The sequence below is a fragment of the Notothenia rossii genome (genome assembly GCF_949606895.1).
Source record: "Notothenia rossii genome assembly, chromosome: 8".
NCBI classification, from domain to species: Eukaryota; Metazoa; Chordata; class Actinopteri; order Perciformes; family Nototheniidae; genus Notothenia; species Notothenia rossii.
The window spans coordinates 61,496,434-61,511,048 of record NC_136906.1 but is presented as its reverse complement, the minus strand read 5'-3'; the positions used below and the strand labels follow the sequence as shown (position 1 = coordinate 61,511,048).

At 40.9% G+C, this 14,615-nt stretch overlaps 1 protein-coding gene across 3 annotated transcripts in view; it reads left to right on the top strand.

The window, feature by feature from the left end:
* LOC307017119 (mitogen-activated protein kinase-binding protein 1-like) overlaps window positions 1-14,532 on the top strand; it is a 34,822-nt gene extending 20,290 nt beyond the window's left edge. The window contains exons 20-33 of one of the 3 annotated variants that reach the window (XM_079646622.1): window positions 1,091-1,206; window positions 1,438-1,475; window positions 2,987-3,184; window positions 4,349-4,494; window positions 4,639-4,778; window positions 5,696-5,887; window positions 6,384-6,450; window positions 8,272-8,418; window positions 8,777-8,934; window positions 9,258-9,857; window positions 9,957-10,050; window positions 10,142-10,230; window positions 11,546-11,631; window positions 13,647-14,532. In XM_079646622.1, coding sequence (XP_079502748.1) covers window positions 1,091-1,206; window positions 1,438-1,475; window positions 2,987-3,184; window positions 4,349-4,494; window positions 4,639-4,778; window positions 5,696-5,887; window positions 6,384-6,450; window positions 8,272-8,418; window positions 8,777-8,934; window positions 9,258-9,857; window positions 9,957-10,050; window positions 10,142-10,230; window positions 11,546-11,631; window positions 13,647-13,886 — 2,311 coding nt within the window. In that variant the 3' untranslated portion in view covers window positions 13,887-14,532. Of the gene's footprint in view, window positions 1-1,090; window positions 1,207-1,437; window positions 1,476-2,986; window positions 3,185-4,348; window positions 4,495-4,638; window positions 4,779-5,695; window positions 5,888-6,383; window positions 6,451-8,271; window positions 8,419-8,746; window positions 8,935-9,257; window positions 9,858-9,956; window positions 10,051-10,141; window positions 10,231-11,545; window positions 11,632-13,646 lie in introns of all 3 variants that reach the window. The other 2 variants (XM_079646620.1, XM_079646621.1) reach the window with 2 other exon arrangements.
* The last annotated feature ends 83 nt before the right edge of the window (window positions 14,533-14,615 follow it).

Genomic DNA, 14,615 nt, shown 5'->3' with positions numbered 1-14,615 from the left:
GCCCTGACCCTTCCCATTCCCCCACTGGGACCGTGGACCACCCGGAACCCCATATCCGCCTTCACACACACCCTTCTGACCCGGACCCCCACTCGACGGAACCCCCCAGACTCATCCCCCTGGTTTCTACCTTTTCACATACTACCTCCAGGCTACATCACACCCTCATACGCAACTTCCGGACATTACAATCACAACACCAACTCTTCACCCACCACAGGATTATTCTAGCACATAGAAAAAACAATAGCCTTCACAACATACTGATACGCTCTACATTTTCCACACACATAGTCGCACCACACGCACCCCACTGCCAACACTACGCCCCCAGAAAATTCATACACAACCAGTATAGCCATACTGGCTTCCCCACCCTCGGATCCTTTTCCCTAGATACCACCAACGTTGTCTACATCATTACCTGCACCACCTGCCATAAACACTATGTCGGAGAAACCGGCCATTCCATCCTCACCCGATTCAAACAACACCTGTATAACATCAGAGAGGATCGTTTCACAACACCACTGGTCCATCACTTTCAGTCCCATCCCGCTATCAGCATCATCATCTCAGGTCTGGAGTCCAATGACCGCTGGACTATTGGGCAGAGGAAGAGGGCGGAGAAACTGTGGATACAGAAACTGGGCACCACCACCCCGGGGAGATTAAATGACAACTAACAACACCTAAGAATTCATATACCACACAAACCACACATTACAACACCCATCCACAGATCAATAGGCCAGTGCACACAAATCATAACCATGAAGCACAAACCCCAACCATAACTCAAAACCTAACCCTAACCAAGTCTTCACCCTAAAATTAATTAATGATGGGAGGCGAGTCCCCACACGTGACTGTAAACAGTTTCAGGTCCCCACAAGGATGGTAATGCTAGCCTACACACACACACACACACACACACACACACACACACACACACACACACACACACACACACACACACACACACACACACACCACCACCTTTATCTATTCATTCCATACACTTCATGATAGTGTTAAGAGAGTTTACTCAGGATGTTCATAATCTTCTCTTATTTCGGTTTTAATTCAGGCAGGAGGTGTACAGTTCCTCTGACAGTGAGCATGAGGAGGAGAAGGAGGACGAAGCAGGAAATGACGACCCAGAATTCAGTCTAGACATTACTTCCTCTGAGGAGAAGGACTCGGGTACTGTCAGATTTAAAACTGAATGAGAATACTTATGTCTAATCCATATGACTACATGTTGTCCATTTAGGTGTAACCCCTTGTGTTTGAGGGTATCTGCTCTCTGTAGTAATCCTGACCTTTATTCACTCTATGGAGGGCAGCGTTTGATAAAAAAAGACAATCCAGACATCAAACAAATAGTATTTTGTTATTGGAAGCTTATGATTATTGTTCTCTTTCATACAACAGGTGGCTCAGATGAAGGTCAGGACTGGGAGCTGATGAAGGTTTGTGATTTATTCATGTGATAAGACTTTTATTAGATTCAAAACAATAGCAAACATTACAAAATACCTTTTTAGTGCTTTTGAATTATTATCAAGACTATTATTATTTCACTGGCCCACTTATGATTAAATGACACAGTGGGAAAAGTGCAATGATTGTGTTTTATCCTATGTTTAAAAGGGCCACTTTAACTTGAATACGGGTATATACAGTAATGTAATTGTGTGTGTATTCCAAATTGTTGTTATTGTTATTTCTACATCTTATTCATGTACAGCACCAAACACCTAACAATACACAATGTTTCCCTTTTTATTCCTTCTTGATAAATACTTCCTAGTTTTTAATCACTCGAGTGTAGTGTAACTAGAATTTAGGAGTGCCAATCTGGACAGGAACAATTAATAATCCCTACCAGAAACAAGATTCCTAACTGAAGCAGGTGTTCGCAACTTGCTACTCCTACTGGCTGTCAGTAAATTATGTAATAAATAAAATAAAAACTTTTTTTTGTTATTGTAAATAACAGCAACAATTAGAGTTTCTGGAGAATAGTCATAACGTTCTTTTCTCCAATTAGAGAATGGATCTTCTAGTTTTACGTCATTTTGGGCTCATTTTGTACTTAACTTAACCCTCTTTGTGCATTTCCAAACCAATTATTGAAACATGGTTGGTATCAGTAGATTTGTTCATGTTTTTCTAGTTTAATATGGTATCAGGATATTTACTGTACTTAAGAACAGAGCTCGTTACTGCATTTTGAAAAGACTAAAGTCGATGGGGCTGCGTGCAATCCCGTGTTTCTCTCAGAAAATATATTTTAAAGGACTTCTGGACAAGCTAGAGAGACAGAAATAGGCTAATGGGTCAAGTAGTATTCATGATTAGCCTTGGAATGACACACACACACACACACACACACACACACACACACACACACACACACACACACACACACACACACACACACACACACACACACACACACACACACACACACACACACACACACACACACACACACACACACCCACACACACACACACACACACAAAACCCAACGATCCTACCAAGGCTTCCTCCCGGCGGAGATGATAATCAGTACAAGCTTTAAGAATGTAGAAGGGACAGTTGATGAACAGTTCAGCTGCTGCGCCGCTCTGCTGTCTCTTTTAGTTTCCTGTCAGTACTTCAGAAGGACTGAATTGGTTTAAGGATCTCAGGGTTCACTCCACCACACATGAGATTAAATCCCCTGTGATGCGCCCGGGGGAGGAAATACCCCGCTGAGCCTTAAAAATGATAAAAAGCAACGTGAAATCCAAAGTGTGCGCACTCAAAAGTAGATCACACAACCTCATCTAAGCAGTGTAAATCTGCAGAGAAATTCACACTTTTAGTACTAGTCAAGTTTAATTTCCTAGAACTGCTCCATGGCCATTTACTTCAATGAGAATGTTTGCTTCACTGTATCAACGTGTACTTCCCCTGTGTGCCTCCTGTCTAGCAGGAAGTGGTCAACCAGGTCACGTCTGAGCCCTCTAAACGTCCCCGGAGACGCTGGTCTCATCGTATATGCGCTCTGGAGCTGAAGGTGAAATCCATGCTGGACCTGAGACACCTAGAGAGCTTTTCCCATAAGAAGAACCCCAACTGCTCACCAGACAGTGAGAGAGGGAACACGTTCAGCCTGCAGGAGCCCATGGTATGCATGGATCCGTAGCTGTGTGTGTGTGTGTGTGTGTGTGTGTGTATGTGTGTGTGTGTGTGTGTGTGTGTTTGCAGAGATGGGAAAAGTACTCAGATCTTGTACTTAAAATTACCAGAGTGTAGGAATACTGTAAACAAGTAAAAGTCCTGCAATCAAATATACTCTAGTACCAAAAGTAAAAGTACTCATTATACATTTCCATTTCATAATAATATATATGATATGTTTTGATCATAATTACTTATGCAGCAAAGTGTTATCAAAGCTGGTGAAGGTGCAGCTCGTTTTAATTACTTGTTATACTGCATGGTAGCTTGTGAATTTAGTCCAGGTGTAACTAAAGTCTGATTTAAGTGTTTATATTTCACATCATTAATCCAAATAGCTAAAGTAACTAAAGGTACTAAATACATGTAGTGGAGTAGAAGTACAAAGTAGCATAACATGGAAATACTCAAGTAAAGTCCAAGTATCTAAAAATGTTACTTAAGTACAGTACTTGAGTAAATGTAATTAGTTACTTCCCACCTCTGTGTGTGTTTTACCTTGCATAGAGCTTGTGTCCACATGTTGCCGCCATGCTTAAAGCAATGCACCTAGCCTCTTTTTTCTGAGTGTTCCCCAGTTTTTTCTCAAGTGGTTTGGTTTTAAAATTCTTACTTAAAAAATAACTGGAACGTCACACTATACATTGGTGGCAAAGCTTGTTTTTGACTGTTTCATAGCAAAGATGGAAAGCCCTTTCGTTTTAGCAAATTGGCACAGAATACACTGGGTCTCGACGCTGGTAGGTGTTTAATCGCCGTACGTGGATGGTCTTCCTCGCTTTACAGCTGTCTGACTGAGTGATGACAAGCTCGTTTGTACAAAGTGTGAGAGTTAGCATCTTTCCGTTGGTGTTCTAGGTGAAAAAACGGTGTCAAACTAATATAAATTAGCCTTTATAGATAGATAAAAGGCAAGGGTCCAAAGCTAGTCCGTCTTATCAAATCGATGATACATGTTTACGATATACTGTAGATGTCAAATAATCATTAAAATAAGTGGCGGGAGGGTTTATGTTTAATGAAATGCTGGAATGAGGCTCTGCCCGGCACCCTGTCTGCCAGAAAAAGACGCTATGTGGACACAAGGTCTTAATCCTCTCATTTTCTGCAGCTGCAGTTTGAGGAGAGAGCCAAGAGGCATCGGCCCTGGCCTCACGCTGCCTGGCTGCCTTCAAATCCATCCAAGGGCACCGGGGGGGCTGACGGGGGGGCACCATACTGTGAGGGGAGCGAGGGTGATGCTCGTCTGCAGGCCAGGTAAATCCCTCAATCCCTACACATGCTTTCAGACCACAATGACACTGAAAAAGAACAAAAGTGCCTTTCTATTCCTGGTTTCAATGTGTCCCTCCTCCCCTCTGTTCCTCATTGTTTCCACCTCTCTCTGTTTGCATACGTCAGTGATTACACGGTGAAGGAGCAGTGCTGCAGGACGCAAGGACGAGGGGTCCGCAGTGGGAGCAAGGAGAGCCGTAGCCCGGACAGTGCCTGCTCTCTGGGGTACAACAGCAGGGGCTCCAGCCAGAACAGTGTCCTGGACGGTGAGGCCTTAGAACGCATCAAAACAAAAACAAGCAATACTAAATAATGAGTGTAATTTATTTTCTTTAATACTTCATGCTATATAGAGGGGAGGCACAAGGGCACAACAAGTGAACAGCAGTTAAAGCTACTTCTGTAGGAGAACATTTTCGACTTTAGCAACCCCCAGTCGTACTACCGGAAAAGACAGTGGGGCACATATGCATTTGATTTTATTAGTTGTACTTTATTCGTCCCAACTTGGTAAATTATTTTGTTCAGCAGCATATTAAAACACATTACACATAAACAGTTGAAAGATTTATAAGAAATAATTTACTACTAAAAACCAAAGCATGTAAATATAGGATACATCATTAAAGTTGAAAAGTAGTTTAAATTAACATTTTAATGAATGTGTCTCTTATAAAGACAGCTCGAATCTTTACTAGGATTTTACCATTGCTGAATTCAACTCATAGCTGCATGCAGTGGAAGTTTATCTTTTTACTTTAATGGAGAGAACATGAATAAAACTGACGAGTGTCTGAGGAATTTTAAATATATTTATCAAAGTCACACTTTGCTATATTTCAGTATTTCTTTTTATCCGTCTATATTTCTCTTTCAAGTTGGAAATGCCTGCTCTTAGTGTGTCAAGTGCTGGATTTAAAATGAAAAGCTTAAATGTAAATGAAAGCCATGATCTCTCTTCAACCTACAGTAAAGCTGATATCCGCTGAGAGGGATTTGATTTGATTTTTCAGTTTCAGACCTGATAGAAATATGTCAGATAGTACAAACGCATAAGCCTCTGTGTGTTGTCTGGCCATTTGTAACAGTTTATCTTGTGCCCACATGCTGTATGTATGGAGAAGATGTACCAAGGTCAAGGAGGGCTTGAAAAGGGATGTTTTCTCTCCTTTTGCTTTTTCAGATTCCGCAGACGTTGAGTCTCTGAGCCAAGACAGCTATGATGAAGAGAATGAAGAGAGGGAGGAAGAGGAGCAGAAGGCAGAAGAGACAAGTATGGAGGAGGCTTTGAGGAAAGTGACCGAGACTTCTGACCACGGCACAGAAGATCCCCACAAGCAGAACATTGGGGTTCTGGAAGAGAGCCACCACTTGAGTAAGAGACAAGAGACACCTACAACTCACATGCAGTTTACCTAAGATAGACGAGAAAAGATTAAAAAGAAATAGTTCAACACATAACAACCCGTTAATACACAACTTGATATTTTGTCATTTACTTTTTTGTACAGATGTGATATCTTATTAAAAGGAAATGGTAGGTGGATTTTTAGACATCATGCAGACTCAAAATAGCTGTTTCATCTTGGTTCCATACTTTATGCTAGGCTAAGCTACGTCTCCTGGCTGTTGTTACAAATATAAGACTGATATCTATCTGTTTATCTTATTCTGGGCCAGAAAAACAAACAAACATGCTTATTTCCTAAAATATTTAGCTAGTTATTTTCCAAAATGTTGAATTATAAATGACCTTGCATGCTGATTAGCCTTTCGGTTTCTCCATCTTGTATCAATGTCTGTTTTACCTTTCTCTCTGCCACTGTCTCTATTATCTGTTTTGTTTTCTGACGCTTGACGTGTGTCCACAGTGGAGCAGAGCAGAGTCCCCCGGCTCAGTATGTCTTCACGCTTCCTGACCAGAAGACATAATAACAGGTACTGTTGACCACTTCAGCCCAGTGTGGATTCACAGCTATAATTACAAACCCATGTGGAATCACGCACACTGCTCTGCTAAACCATGTGTTTACCCTCCTGATCCAGCCAGGCTGTCAGTTTAAATCACATTGTTATCTACTGTATCTTCCGGCTATTACATTTGGGTAGGAAAATAGTTTTTTGTTCCTAAATGTGTCTACTTTTTATTTGTATTACAAATGATTGTACAACAAGACATTTAACTTTGAACGACTTTGCAATTTATTATAGTTGAACATATTTGAAATGCTTATTTGCTTTCTTGCAGGGAGTTACATCACTAGATATGTCATATGGTATGCCATTCTCATGTCTGTGTTCTAATTATACAGCTACTATCAGCAGCCAGTTAGCTTAGTTTAGCACAAGCAGTGGAAACAAGGAAAGCGCTCTGAATCTAAACATTTTAATTGTATATTTAGTTTGTTAAATCCGTACAAAAACAAAGTGTAAACATTTAATGTGGGGTCTGTGGCAGAGTATCCTTAACCAGTACCTTCATGGAAGTATTCCGGTTGCCTGGCAACTAGTCCTGCCGATGAAATAATCCAGCACATAACCCTCCCTAAAATTATTATTTTCTTTGCTTTTGTACAGTTAAACAAATGAGATAAGACGTGGTAGAAAGTGAGCTTTAGAGGTGCTGGTAGGCATGGCTAGCTGTTTCCTGTCTTTCTGCTAAACAGTGGTTCTCAAATGGGGGTACACGGGCCCATAGGGGTACGTTGGAGTACTGCAGGGGGTATGTGAGATTTATTTTATGTTAATGAAAAAAAAAGAAAATAGATAAATATACCAATTTTAGGAAAAGTAAGGAAGTTTGAGCAGTGTGGGTTTTATATTAATAGACTAGAGTTACACATATTTCAAAACACGAAGAGTAATAACTGCAGTTGCCTCCCTGTCAGAATGACAAAGCTCCTCAGTGAAGCACAAGCCCATGTTTCTCACTACATTTTAAGTACAACTTATTAAAAAGATCAGTTCAATGCAATAATGTCGTCTTAGTGTTATTGCATGATAATAAAATTGGTTGGCCATGAATTTAGTGATGGATTGTAAACATTTGAAATGTAGCATTTAAGTGTTTCTCAGTTACAATGTTGTTGTTTTAATAAATCAGACACTGATGGTGCAAGGCTGTACTGTACCTCTTTATATAGCCTTGTTCCCCCTAACAAATATTTTTTGTGCTGATCAGGGGGTACTTGGCCGAATTTTTTTTTTCAAAGGGGGTACATTATTGAAAAAAGTTTGAGAATCACTGCGCCAAGACATGTTAACCTAAGCTAAGCCATTTAGCCTCTGGTTGTTGCTCATATCATATTCCCATTCAACTTCTTGCTAAAATGTTCAACTGTTACTTAATAATGAAGGATTTATTATCTGACTAATTGTTTTTGTATTTTGTCAATATTTTTTAAATGCCACTCATGACAATAGGTTAAAGTACAAAAAGTAATGGTTCGGGCACATTTAGTACAGCAGAGAACAAAAACATTTTGCTTTTATTTTTAATTTATTTCACAAAGACAGTGGAGAAAGAATCACAGACGAACAGAATCCTCTAGCTGGGGACGGAGGTAGCATTTTGTCCTATGACTTTCCCCCCTGTAGCAACCTAAGCTAAGCTAGGAAGTAGCTTCCAATTTAGTGTACAGACATGACAGTGGCATCGATCTTCACCTCTCTGTTTTTCTGCTGATGTACTGTGGGGTAATACCTTGTGTTTTTACCTCACTCACTTCCCTAACCCTGTAATGCTTTCTCTCTATGTAGGAGCGTGCCTCTCTTTGCCAATTTGCACGATAAGGAACAATGCAGCCGCTCTGCTAAGCCCCCAGTGTCAAAAGTGCGACCCTTGATGGAAGATAGCCAGAGCAGAAACATGGAATACAAAACCCCTGGCAGGATCGAAGGGCAAAAGTAAGAAGAAAACATGGACCAGGAGCTCCATGGGGTTTATTTTTAGACAAATGCTACTTTGGCAGACTTAGATCATAAATGTGAAAGATAACAAAAAAAGCACAAAATGTTCTCTGCAAAAAATAATCATTTCAAACATTAATAAGTGGAAGTCACACTAGGCTTATATGTTACCATCAGTACATTTTCTGACACTCATGCTATTACTAAGAGATACATCATTGATAAAGATAAACAACAGCAGGGGGGAACTCTTAATCGAACACTTATTATTTACTACAGTGCAGTTACAGACACAAAAGGATAACAACATTTTATTTTTCTTTAGTGATCTTCCAGCTGCTGTGTTGCCTCTCAGCAGGGCAGATTCTCCTGTCCTCAGACCCATGAAGAGGAGAAAGACTTCATTGTCCAACCTGTGGAGGATGTCCAACCAACCCCCTAAAGCTCCTCTGATGCCGGACTCAGCCACATGTTTACAGAAATCACACTCTGTCCAGAACCTCGCCTCCGACCGTGAGTTTCATCAACAATGTTTAAATGTATTGCTATGCATTTTCTGCCATTTCTGTAATTTTCCAGTTAGATTTACAACCAGCTCCATTGCCTCCATTAGTTGTACATTGTGAGACAGCTAAACATGCAGCAAGAGTGCATTTACATTATTTGAATGGGGATTTTCTGTAAAGAAGTTCCTCTGATTTTGGATTATAACCTGGAATTGCCAATAATACATTTATGTGATGTTAAAATATTTTTCATTTGATGTTAACTTTTTGTACAATTTAATTAAATGTGCCTCTAATTGTCAAAACAAATCTTCACTCTTTTTTTTCTAGCTCCTCGCTCCCCTGTGCCCTCTAGTGACCCTATTGAGTTGCGCAAGAGACTTCAGCAGCTTGTCCTGGATCAAGACAATCCCCAGCCTTCCTCCCACCTTTCCTCCCCCTCCTCTGGGTCCCCTCGGTCTATCGACTCCCCCCTGCCCTGGGATAGCCCTAAACTCAAGTCCCCAAACTCCTACATGAAGCCCACCGCCAGCTCCAAGGCCAAAGGTAGCCGCTCCAACTCGCTGGGGGACGTCAGGCAGACGGGCTCTCCGCCTTGCTCTCCGTCCCCGCTCGGGGTCAGGAGGTCGCATGGGGCGATGGAAACTGGATCCCCCTTGGCCATCTCGTCCCCCGTCACCAGTTTCTCCTTTAATATCTCATCAACATCATCCCTTGCAGCCTTTCCTCTATCAAACAGTCCCTCCCCAACTCCCACAGAGGCAGTTTCACCCTCTCCTTTTACTCAGAACTTACCGCCAACACGCATCCCGCTTCCCAGACAGCCTCTCAGCCCTCGCCGCAGCTTCTGCTTCGATGGGACTCAAGTGAGGGCTTTTACACCTTCCGTATACCCAGAAGGGGACATCACACCTACTCCAGGAAACAGAGGTTAGTCAGCCAGCCAAATGCTGTACATATGGCGCATAAATTCCAAAGTAAGGCACTTCAAAATAGATTAAACCGGGTATTTTGTCTATTTCTCTTCAGGACTGGGCAAGAGAATCTCTAAGTGTCTAAGTTTGGATCCTTCTTTGCAAAGTTTACTACCAGTGAGGCAGAAGAGAGACTCAGTTTCAGAGAGGTATGTTTGTTCACACCTCTTCTAAACATTTAGTTGCATTTTCATTGAGAATTTATTTTAAACTGACAACTTTTGGCATTTCTCTTCACAGTGCTAAAGAGCCATCACAGGTGGCCGTGGCCAGAGAGTGCCCTCTGGTGCCCGAACAGGTCCACACATCCAGCGCTGATCCCAAGCCAGGTCTTTCTTCACAGAACTCTTTTATCAACCTGTCCGTCGCTACCGTTCCTCCTCTTCATCACTGCGTCTCTTCACACTGCTCGCCCTCTGCCTTCAGGCCTGTCTGTCTGTCTCACGTTCCTCTGCCTGTCTCTGTCTCCTCCTGCTGTCAGCACTGTGAATACTCTGGTGAGTCCGCAGAGGAAAGGTCGTTGAAGTAGTGTTCATTTTTCATGTTTTCCATGAGTAAGACAAGACAAGGGGTTCCAGGTTGCGGATTGGCTCTCATATCGATTCAGAAAAGCAAAGCCGCAGTCTTAATTAGGCAACTTGTGTTTTTCTTCAGATGCTGATACGATTGTATGTAAATTAAGTGTCACAGTAGACAAGTTAAACCTGAAAATGAGCATAATATGGCCCCTTTAAAATGCTTAGACTTTTAGTCAACAAAAACTTGACAAAAAATAAAACAGGATAAGTTGACTGAATATAATAACAACCTATAAGGACATTTGACAAAGGACTTAAATCAACGCTGGTAGGAAATGTTGAATTCCACTCTTTTGTTTGAATTAAAAACGTCACCTGCTATGTTATGTTATCGTGAAACCCGTTAGTTAAGACTTTTTGCAGCAGGCTTGATAATCCCATTGAACACAATCACACTGAATTAACATCAAAACAGCTGACTGGATAAACATAAACATATTCACACTTCATCATAGGACAGACCTTTTTTCTTTTACTCCTCATGACCTCCTCTAATTGAAACATTTATTTTGATGATAATACAGTCATTTCCCATTATTTAACTTTCTGCTTTGGTATTTAGAGCCTCAGTTATCTAAAGCACTACTGCTGATAGCTTTGCCTCATATTGTTTATCTCACACAAGTATCTTGAGATGGATCTTAAAATAACTCCTCCATCCTGTGCATGCCTGCTGTTCTGTGGATGATAACTTCCTCACAAAGGCAACAGATTTCATTTCAATTTCATTCAACACAGAAACCATAAATGACATTTAGCGATATCCAGTCCACATTTCATACCTACAACTGTGCTTTGCCGGAGGATATAAACTGTGAAAATCATTTTTCTCGGTTCCACCGCTCACAAAGCTCCCGTCTCTTCCTTTGTACTGCTGCCTCCTCGAGTGTTTCTTTTTATCTGTAGCGTTTTTTCTGATACCAACTTTTCCTTGCTTCTTCTACCTTTTTCTCAACACTTACTGTGTGCCTACTTTGCTCGATAACTGTGTGTTTGTGTGCGTACGTTGTACAGTATGCATGTCTCTGTGAACTCTCAGATTTACCTCCTGCTGCTCTCTCCTCAGATCACTCCATCACCTTGGAAACCTGTAGGCAGGCTGTTACAGAGCTTCACAACAGTCTGAGGAAAACCGCCATGCTCTACACTACGGTCAGTCAGTGTGTGTGTGTGTGTGTGTGTGTGTGTATGAGAGCGTGTGAAAATTAGAATGAGAGCCTGATATCATTTATATATTTGAAAGAGATAGAGGATAAAAGGGGAATACATAGAGATAATTTCTTGCATACTTCATGCCTGTTAAAGCTGCCACTTTCAAATTACTCTTATAGTCATGAATTGCATATTTGAATAGATATTACTGTTGATATGTGTGTTATTTCAAAGAATCCGTTATCTCTTTTTGATGCACCATTTTGTCTCAGTCAACTTGTCTTTATAGATGCTGTTCTTTTTACATTTAATCTGGTGGTAGAATCCATTCATTATTTATTATAGAGGGGAAACACTAAGTCCATTAATGCATCGGACATCAACAGACACTGCAAAACCTATTTTCTTTTAATGCATTAAATTATATTTTCTGTCTTTTAACGTGTGATAATGTACAGTGCTAATTAGTCTAATATTATAGGAATCTAAATATTCAAAGATTTGGGTCGAAACAAGCAACTTGGGTTTCGTAATGCACATACAGTATTTAAAGGTCCCATGTCATGCTTTTCCGGTTATTACCCGTCCCCTTGTGTGTTATGAAGGTTTTTATGCATGTAAACAGTCTGCAGAGTCAAAACAAAAGTACACCCTGTAGCGAGTAAAACTCTAACACAGAAAATACCTCCCCAAAACGCCTCGTTGGAGATACGTCACTGTCCATTGATTCTTCCGAGTACCGCATGATGTCATGCGTTACCCGGAACTAAATGGACCAATCCGTGGAGCCGTTACGTTACGTCCGCGGAGCCGTTACGTTAAGCCCCCGCTGATTGGTCCAAATTGACCAATCCACGGACTTCCTCACACACACACTCAGTGCAGGCAGCTCTGCTGATTTCTCCTCCCTGGCTGCAGGCTGATAACAGACAGTTAGGATCGCGGCGAAATTCTGTCTGCAGACCCATTCTCACAGCGTTTATCAACCTTTTTCTTACTCAATATCAAGCCACACTTATTGTTTTTACTTCAGCTGTGACTTTGTGTGTGCTCAGGGTGAGTTTGGCTGTGTTTCGCTGTCGCTAAACAAGGAAACCACACCTCCACGGAGCTCAGCGCGATTCACAACGTCCCGACCAATCAGAGCACACTGTGCTCACAGGGAGGGTGGGGGCTGGAGCTATTGTAGCTACAACGAGCCGTTAAAGGCAGAGAGTGAAATTCAGTGAATACACGTAGTTTACAGAGATGCTGTATGAGAAACCAAACTGATTTTGGAAAATTGCACAATATATATCTATTCTAGTAGACCTCAACAATGGAATTATGCTCAGTGGAAATGGCCATGACATGGGACCTTTAAGGCTTAAGCTTTAAAAAAAAATCACTATATATAATAATAATAATAATTTCCTGTATTGATGGTTTAATAAAAAATGACCCATGTATGAGAAGTCGAAGATGGCGTTTTCAAGTGTCTTTTTTCAGTCCTAAAAGTCCTACCACAAACAAATGAGTCCAACTCGTAATTATATTTAAATCATGACACAAGAAACATAACAGTTTTGAGAAGCAGGAACCAGAACATGTCATATTAATTAAAGGAACATTTATTAAAAAAATCAAACAATGTATAATCATCCCTCTCAATCATCACTTATGACCAACTAAAAGTGCTTGGTGGTGTGTGTAGCTGCAGAGACCCTGCAGCCTGTTTCTTTTGTTTCCCGTGTTCGGGACATTCCTGGCCATCAAACTATAAAAAAATGAGTGACCAGGTGCCAGATCATAAGCATTCATCCACAATGAAGCTATACAAATGTTGCACGCAGCACCTGAAAAAAACAAATATAGCTAGGAAAACCTGTTCCTAGGAGAAAATGCGTTCCAACCGATGGAGAGCATCTTAACCAGCTTTCAGTCTGTGTGTGCTTTTTGTGTTGTGCTTGTTATGTCTTACAAACTGTGAGCCACATAGTAATCAACTGATAATCAAACTGTCTGTTTTTCACCAGATAATACAATGCGACCAGCAGCCCGGTGAAGATCAAACAGAGATCAGGGGCATCCTATCTAAGGCCCTGTTCAAGGTCAAGGCTGAGCTGGACTCTTTATCTCCCCCCTCTTCTCAGAGTGAAGGGCCCCCTGTGGACCAGGGGGTCAAAGGCGAAGGAGACAGAACCCTGGCCCTGCTGGAGCAGTACGCTGAGCTGCTGCTGAAGTCTGTGGAGAGGAGACTGGACACTAAGACGTGAGGACTGGAGATGATGCCAGGTGTATGTACTGTACGCTCATATAGCCTACTGTGAACTGCACACTTGTTTTTTGCACAGAGATCTTTTTAAAACTTTATTTATTGGCTGAATGCAGATAGGATGTGATTATATATTTGGAGAAACTGAGTTAATGAATGCTGAATGAGTATTGTACACTGAGTAATAAAAAGTTGCCTTATTCATATAAATTCCAAGTTTCAATTACTCTTCTTTTTCTGTTTTTTACAATCAAAGTGTAATGAACAGTGTTGGGCAAGTTACTTCCAAAATGTAATATATTACATATTACTTATTACTCTCTTTTGAAAGTAATAAGTTACATTACAATATTACTGTCTCTGAAATGTAATGAGTTACACTACTTTAGTTACTTTTTAGTTACTTTCACCAAAATAACCGCAAAAGAATAGCTAGGTATTTTAAATGCTAAAATGTAGTTTAGTGCAGCTCATTATGCATCCAGTGAAGGGCAATGTGGTATAGCATAACAACTGTGTAGGCCCTTAAGGCTACTAACAACTTGTATTACAGGGCTTAGTTGAATACTCGATTCTGATTGTAAATTCTTAACATGTGACACGTTGTTAATACAGCAGTAGCCTACAGACCGCTGTCAAGGACTATAATGAAGTTTAACATATTGTAAATCAAGGCAAATATTATTTAAACCATGCTCATGGTTTGAAATGGCAAACATTGAAAGGCAAA